The sequence below is a fragment of the Oratosquilla oratoria genome, chromosome 24, assembly GCF_046742065.1.
Source record: "Oratosquilla oratoria isolate Oo_2021 chromosome 24, ASM4674206v1, whole genome shotgun sequence".
NCBI classification, from domain to species: Eukaryota; Metazoa; Arthropoda; class Malacostraca; order Stomatopoda; family Squillidae; genus Oratosquilla; species Oratosquilla oratoria.
In genome coordinates this window covers 19,266,686-19,275,322 of record NC_134800.1, presented here as the reverse complement: position 1 = coordinate 19,275,322, position 8,637 = coordinate 19,266,686, and the positions used below count along the sequence as shown (strand labels likewise).

The window sequence follows — 8,637 nt, the reverse complement described above, 5'->3', positions numbered from 1 at the left end:
CTTATATGATCCCTGATCCTTCAGTTATACTCAGACGATTCTGTACTCCATGATCAGTATTACTGGGATCCAACCCTATCAAATAATAAGATTCCCCCATACAGTATATGTACAGACACTAAAATGGAGAGGATGATTTACATCAAACAAGATACTGTCCCCACTTTAGAAAATACCCAATGATTAATTTAAAACAAAGTTCTAGCTGTGGCATATGAACCCTATGGTCCATGCAAGTTGTTTTCCAAAGCAATACAATAACAACTCAACTTCACCCCTTTGATTTACCTAATGGACTATTTCTAATGACTTCAAACAAGATAGGCATTGCAAAATGTAGCTTTGAATGTACATATGTCTACAATATGCACATCATGCAGTAAGCATGGACCTCAAGGATTATTCATCCAAGTTTGACAATTCATGATTAAAAACTATGATTTAAACTTATGACACTCATCACAATATGTCATGTTCTCTTCATAGTTTCTTTTTGGCTGTCATTATGTTCGCCTCTTTTCAGAAGCCACTAATTTATTTCCCAGATCTTGTTCCAAGTGGTGAGGTCATTATATTCTGCTAAAATTTCATTGACTGAAGGAATTAAAGCTATACTAGGATGAAGAAGGCTCACAGATAAACAGGATCTAGCATTACAGAAATTTCCATGTCTACTATCACAAACAAAATTACCCCTGATGGGCACCTTTGGATGGTGATCTTGTGAGACAAATGATTGAAAGCACAATTTGCCAGATATATCTTCAAAGGTCAACAACACCCTCACCTCCATCCAAACACTGTACTCAATTTCCATATTTTTCCCATCACTTTTTCATCAAGAACTGACAAATGCCAACAGTGCTTAGCTGGCGACACAGAAACAACACCACACTTGTAACACAAAAATGCAGTTCAGTGCCTCTTCATACCGAGCTTGAAAACTACAAGTGATCACAGTGGGGCCCCAAGTTCCCAGTCAGTGAAACTCAAGGCAACAACTGATAAAATTATATTGCATTACATTAAAATTGGTTCTCCATAGAACAAAATCACAACTATATTCACACTAATTGCAATCCTTCTAAATGGGACATCCTCTACACTGATCATACAATATATATTTTTACCTTTGAAGAAATACATAATGTTCTTCATAAATACATTTTTAACTACATTTACCCTTAAACTTTCCACAATAAAATGAAATCAGAATATCCATAAAAACACATAAATAATCCCTTACCCGCATCTCTGTAAGCCTACACTATCTCACAAGTCAGACAAAGTATAACTGCAGAGACATCCTGCTCAAACCAACACCACAATTGTCCAAATGTCAAAGGGTTTTGCAGGAAGTCCCAACAAGGTTAGCTAGTTAATAAGTTCCAGGCATGAACCACCCAGACCTGCTCTACCCAATAACTTCTCCACACAAGATGCCCTTTATACATTATCATTACTTTTTATGTCACTAGATTACTTCATTCAGCTAAACACCCTCCCACCCACCCTCAACTCAATTACTACAGGATACTCTAATGCCTACATACCCTGAATATGCACAAGTATATTCGATGGTGTATGAAACTCTGGTTTCCACCTTCAAAATCAAAGGACATAACCATATCAAATCAAAATTACCTTTAGTAATGGCATTACAGTGTGATCCAATGCCTCCTAGCATGAGATCCTTACAAATATGTGCATCAAGACCCAAAAATTTGTGTTTCATCTACTAGTCTTCAACATTTGTGTTTGCCTTCAAAGTTTCAACTGTCACTATAGGTATAGCTACACAATTTGGTTCTGGTGGGGCCAATCATGGGTACCTCCAGGTGTTGGTTCTGCAAGACTATGATGAGACATATCTATCATGCCACAGTTCAGCAACCAATCAGTCAACTCATTGGCACAGTTCTCTATTCCTTTTTTCATGTTATTTAGTCCATAAGTTAATCAATGAGTAGATTTTGTGGATGTGTCAAGATTATTAGGCAGTGTAGTATATAGTAAAGTTTGTCTTCTGTGGTAATTACATCTAAGACATATTTAGTGTTTCCTGCTAAGTCAATTCTGTGTTGGTAGTGCCTCTGCACAATGTGAATATTTTGGCATCACCTGAATCAGGAGAAAGAATCTTAAACATTAATAGTGGGTATAACATCAAAACATCACAAAGCTGACATTATATGTGTATATGTTCTCCCAACAAAAAGTAAGGAGGATAAGTGGGATCTTATTAAAGTAATTACAAATAACAGATCAATTTCCACAGAAAGATAATCTGATAGTCATTGGGGGGCCTTGATAGATAAGTTGGACTTACAGACAAAGGATGGACATAATTGGAGCATTTGGAACAGGATACACAAATAAATATGGCCAATGAGTCATCAACTTTTATACGAGAAATGCTGCAGAAGTAATTGTGTTTTTGAACAACCACATCATAAATAATCACAATTAAGAAAAGGAAATATATATATTGCTAGAAGTCCATGATCAGCACAATTCTAAACAAACACAAGTTTAATTCATGATGCAAAAATGGTCCCAGTGTTGTCATATGTAAAATCAATCTCCAACCACAAGCCCAAAAGAGAGGACCAGATTGTAAACACAAAAAGAAATACCAGTTACAGAAGAATTGGAAGAGAATTAATGTTATATTAACTGTTGTCTTATTTTTGTGTAACTGGAAACCCACAACACTACAATGCCCGGCAGAGGTGCTCAAGCTCTCTCATAGAGCTCTAGGAGAAGAAACTATGGACTGCTGTTCGTGTTGAATTTGTATAGCATCATTTCTAAGTCACCATCTGAAAGTAGTAGGTGGGGAACAATCACTATTTGTTAGCTCTCCTTGTGAGAAAAGGTGAGGAACTATAGTTGAAGTTGAGAGATCTAGGGTCCACTCTGAGGACTAAATGGCTCTTTGGGACTACACCTCCAGAAGGAGGGAGTTGATGGGTTTTGAAAATGGGCAACAGGGAGATCATTTTCTCTGCAATCCATCTTGGAGGATCACCAAAAGCAGGTACAGTACCCATCATTGGTGCCATAATAACTGAAGAAAGGGAAATATCAATAGAAAGTGGGAGTAAACTAGAGAGGGCATATTCAAACTGCTGAACTCATAAGCATCAAGTGGAAGGAGGTACTACAAAGAAAAGACCAATTTATTAGCCAAAGTATGTATGCATGTATGTGTGTGTGTGTGTGTATATATGTATATATATATATATATATATACACACTGTATATATAAAGGGTGTCAGAAGATCAAAGCCTTAAGATACTAGCTAGATTCATGGAGCTGAATAAATGACAGACTACAGAATGCTGGAGGAGTTGGAGGAGTAAAGAAAATTGAAGACTCTAGAAAACAATTCTATACGAACTCAAAAGAAACTTAATAGACATCTCTTAGAGGGGACTGGGATGGTCTTTCCTTACAGAGGACTTTTTGAATCAGGGAATGGGATGTAGTATGCCTTAATGACAAACTTGCTTATGAGATCCTGGTATGGCAGCATCTGCATTGTGGGATCATCCCCAGACCACAAGAATTGGGGGCCAAACAGCCATAGAACACCCCTGGCAATGGCTCTTACACAGGTGGCACTGATCCCCATGAATGCCATGGCATTCCTTAGGGAGACCAGACTGCTCAGCCAGACAGTCTAGGGAATGACAACACCAACAACGTGCTTATGAGGTATGATTTAAACTGACATCACTCTCAACCTCTTCCATAAGTAGTAACACTCTAAGCAGCTTGGTCACATAACATCCCAAGCTTAATACCAGATAACACACAAACTGAGATGGGCAATCAAACATACTCTGTTGTACACCGCAAACACAACACTAGTGAGATCAGTTGAGGGAAAAGAGAAGTGGTTTGACTTAACCTCAATTTTGAGACAAGGAACTATATCCTCCCATGTGTTATGTAAATGGGGTAAACAGCGAGGGAAGTGAATCAATGGAAATGTATAACAAAAAAAGCAGTTGTGCTCATTGTACATGGATGATGTATGATCCATGGAATAAAACCAGTTAAAACACCACTATACTTTGGTATGTGCTACAAGACAATGGCTTAAAGTTGAATATTAAAAAGAGAATTACTAGTAACAATGAAAGAATATGACGAACTAATCATGAAAATAGAGGGGTAACACTAAAACAAGCCCCAAAGTGTTGCAAGTCCTAAACACTAATGTTTAAAAGCAAGAGGAAAGCCCAAGAAGCTGAGAGTAGAGCCCTACACATTACCAAATGGAACAATCGATTAATCCATTGTGCCAAGCCTCTTTTCCAGGAAATCCACAGCTCCCAAGTAATTAGCAACAGTCACTCAAGAAAAAGAGATTGCATTGTTATCTGAGTATAGCTTGAGTAGGACAGTGCAGGTGTCTTTTGTGTGGCAATTCCATCAGATGTAAAAGTAAAATTGAGATATGAGGACATCAGAAGGGAAAGAAATATTACTAATGTCCTCAACATTGTAGAGAGGGCTCAGTGAAGGTGGTGTGAACAAATAATGGAAATGAAAGCGGTCAACACCATAATATTGATTGAACTGGTGACAAAGGAGGCAAACCATGGCCATGAACTTTTAAATTGTGTAGGACAGATACAACTGCTGTTGAAGAACAACTGTGAAACTACTAAGGCATGGCAATGTCAACATACTACTTAGCCTAAATGGTAAGGAGGCTCTTGGTTGATTGGATTTTGTCAACATGTGAGAACAGACCTTCAAAAAATCAAGCCCTAAGTGAATTAAGTGTGAACCCCTTTAACTATGAAGAGGATGTCCTTCAGCTGAATAAATACTAGAGTTCTGAAATACCACAAGGCTAATCAAAGCTTGATATTGTATTTCACTGCAAATAACCAGTGCATCTATCTTTGGAAACAAAATTATGCAGTTGAGAGTGTCACAGATATGTTAAAGGAGAGATTTAAGGAGGGCAGTAGAGGTTAAAGTGATCAGAATTATTCATTTTGTGGAGATCAGCCTCTGGTCTTTAAGTTTATTGCTAAAACCCCTAATGAACAGATGGCACAAAGCTTATGCAACAAATACCCTAAATGGGGAAATAGGATTAACCTTGCTCATTTTAAATCAACTTCTTCCAAAACAATGAGTAAAGTTGTTCAATACACAGAAATGTCCAATGTTAGGTTCAACATATAAAAATGTCCAAATTAACTGTATCCTACACACAATGGCCAGTTCATCTGAACTAAACAAATTAGGCTAAAAGTAGACACAACATTTTTTTTTCTATCCAGGCATGTGTAACTCCAGGCACCAGGCATTATATCTATCATAAGTGTGGGACTATCTTTATGTTTCAACCTAATAGGAGGAACTGTCAATTGTCAGCTCTCCTTAAAGTGGAAACTGAAAGATATATTGGGTCTAAGGTGGAGGAGAGTACTGATGGACTGGAGATGATTTTCATTAACATCTGTTCAACAGAACTATGTCAGATCTTTCTATATACCAAAAAGCCTTTTCCTTCTTATAAGGGAGGTAGCCAGTCAAGGCACACATCCACCCCTCACCCATCCCACACCCATTTGTTTTTCTTTTTATCTTAGCAGTAATACTGGTAACAAAACATCTGAAGCCTTACCTTTGTTAAGTTCTCCCTTTACATTCAAGTCCATTTTCTATTTCTGGCTTCCTCTTTGTTGTGGTAGAATTTTACAAGTTCCCCCTTTAGCTATACCATACATCCTCATTTTTTAGTTATTGTCATGAATATAGAATATTTTCCAATTTTGCATAAGAATGATATGCATAAATGTAAGTGTCTTTTATAATGAAAAAACTATATCTGGATTGTATTGTTGATGGTACCTTGCACCTGAATCTAAGGCTCAAATAATTTAGCTACGACATACATACTGTACTGTATATAACTAAGAGTAGTTGACCATTAAGAACTTTAATGCTTCTCCAGAATTTCGACTACTTCAATATGAGGGCATAAGTACAACAGAATACGAGCCAGTACATGTTTGCAAAAAAGTCTAGTGGATATGAAGAAATAAATTTTCAATACAGATTCATGAATACTTGGAACAGCCTAGAAAGGGATATAGCCCATGCTAGAATAATACATTATTTCAATTCTGGTTATGATCACTGGAAATCAAGGATACAGATTAAGTTGGAACCATACACAAACTTGAGGCTAAATATGATAAATTGGGCAAACATAATTACGTCAGCACACACACAAAATAATATATATATATATATATATATATATATAAATTGGTGACAATAATTGTTGATTTGAGTTTCTCTGATGAGATACCAATGAAACTGATGGAAATTGATCTTAGGTGCTGTGCACCTCTAGACCGAGGTGAACATGAGGATGAGTTTTGAAGACGGGCAGCAGAGATAATTTCCAGCCACATTCATATTGCTGGATCACCATTAGCGCCTAACTGCTGTATGTTGTATTAGTGTGGGATTGTTTCCCTGTCACTTGCTCAAAGCAGTAATGTATCCATATTGGACCACACATTATGAAGGTCAATGTGGCTAATCAGTCAAGTGTAAAATGATGATACATTATGCATTTGTACAAGGGCAGTGAGGTCTAGGCATGCTGGATGCATGTGCCTGAATTTTTTTGAGTTTTGATGACTACTTTGTAAAGATAGCAACATCCAACTCAAGTAACCTTCAGCATTCAATCAGCTTATGCTTAGCAAAGCACTAAGTCAGGTGATGTTTTAGCAGTGAATCTCTTTTGACATCAGAATGTCCTGAGTCATGGGTATCATGATGTGAATAAAATGCAAAATCCCTGGATACAGTAAGGGGAAAGGAACATTCATGTTACCTCTCCTTATGTGAAAAGGTAGGGATAAAAAAAAAGAAAAAAAAAAAAAAAAAAAAAAAAAATATATATATATATATATATATATATATATATATAAAGCTGAAGCTGATTCAGCAACAAAGTTCTAGTCCCCATACCCTCCAGTTGTGGTGAAAGGGTTGATGGGTTTAAAAAATGCGCAGATTGTCCATCTTGAAAGGACCAATATTAGATAAGGTATCTTAGTCCTTAAAAGTTAAATGTATCATTAATTACATTACCATTACAGCAACATCCTCTACTTGATAAAAAGTCTCTTAGAAAATATATATCAACAAGGCAATCTACTTATAAATTGAATTATGAGCTCTCATCCGAGTGGGGGCAATAGCTGTCACTCACATGACCAGCACATGACTAAAGACAGTTGTGAGTCAGTTATAATAACTAATTTCCCATACATGTATTGAAACAAGTCTGTTACAAAGCTACCATAAAATAATCCAAAGCATGTGCATTTCTCTTATTTCCTTGTAGCTGTATTTTCATTCAACTTTATAAGGCAATTCTTCAATTTAACATAAAATGAAGATATATATATTTATTATTACCATAAGGAAATTTATCATTTACTAATGGTATCTACAACTACACTTAAATTTTATATAAATGAAACAATGATTAAAGAGAAACAATTGTTACACAGTAAATTTTGGTGCCAAGAAAGAAGTCTGAAGAAAGACAAATTGTCCTTCAAATCCGAGACTCGACTGCAAAGCGATCAACATCGTCCGTTCTCTGTTCCTCATCACTTCATACCAGAACACGCTTTGCGGTTATCCAGAAAAAAATGTATTCCTGTTGATGCATTCATTACCAAACATCCTTCTTGGTCAATTACGAACGATAACACGTCACGGTAAAGTTTGACAAAGTTAATGAGCATACTTGTGTATCACGTAACGGCTTGTCTTTCCAGCTTCTTCTGACTGTTGTCACCCGTCATCTTCGCAATGAGCATCAGCAATCGATGCACGGTTTAATTGCACTCAATTGCTTCTTTCCTTCCTTTGATAAATATCAAGGTGTAGAGATAGCTTAAGCAAGTGATGAAGCGTTAACGATGATCTTACCTTGAGGGCGTTCAGGTCGATGTCATCCAAACTACAGTTCACGGATTGGGCCATTGTGGACATGTCTAGATTCAACAGCCCACTCTCCAAACACTGGATGCTTTATTGACTAACTAGCATCATACTTCACACACAACACTCTTCTTCATTATTCTTGACACACACTGAGCACCTATGGTACACTGCTACATGAATTTATCGCATAAAACTAACCCAGCACACATCACACACCCAAATCTAATGGCGAGGCCTAACAAAACACATAGGGGCGAATCAGATAGTAATGAAAAACGGAGAGGTACGAAGACTTTCCCTTTTCCCGTGTGAGCACGCAAAGCAAATAATATCATATGTGAAATCTTTAGATATATTCTTATATATTATTTTTATACTTTTAGATTAAATAAATGAAGTTTGTAAAAATTATTATTTGACATTCACTCCATAACTATATCATACATGGTTTCATCCTCGTCTGGCAGTGAATGACAATCATACCAACCTATTACAAATGTACATGTTTATACGCTATCTAGTATTGTACTTCCAAGTAGTGTAGTTCCAAGTATATTTATAAAGAATCTTCCATACAAAATCCTTCTAAAAGTTAACTAAGAGTGTTTCTTCTATGTGTTTGTATA

General features: G+C 36.5%; 1 protein-coding gene across 13 annotated transcripts in view; it reads right to left on the bottom strand.

Moving 5' to 3' along the window:
- The window catches only part of msn (serine/threonine-protein kinase msn), a 258,964-nt gene extending 250,690 nt beyond the window's left edge, over positions 1 to 8,274 (bottom strand). For 7 of the 13 annotated variants that reach the window (XM_076207790.1, XM_076207791.1, XM_076207795.1 and 4 more), the window contains exon 1: positions 7,997 to 8,274. In XM_076207790.1, the coding sequence (XP_076063905.1) occupies positions 7,997 to 8,059 (63 nt within the window). In that variant the 5' untranslated portion in view covers positions 8,060 to 8,274. The remainder of the gene's footprint in view (positions 1 to 7,996) is intronic. The other 6 variants (XM_076207798.1, XM_076207800.1, XM_076207803.1 and 3 more) reach the window with 1 other exon arrangement.
- Positions 8,275 to 8,637: the final 363 nt, after the last annotated feature.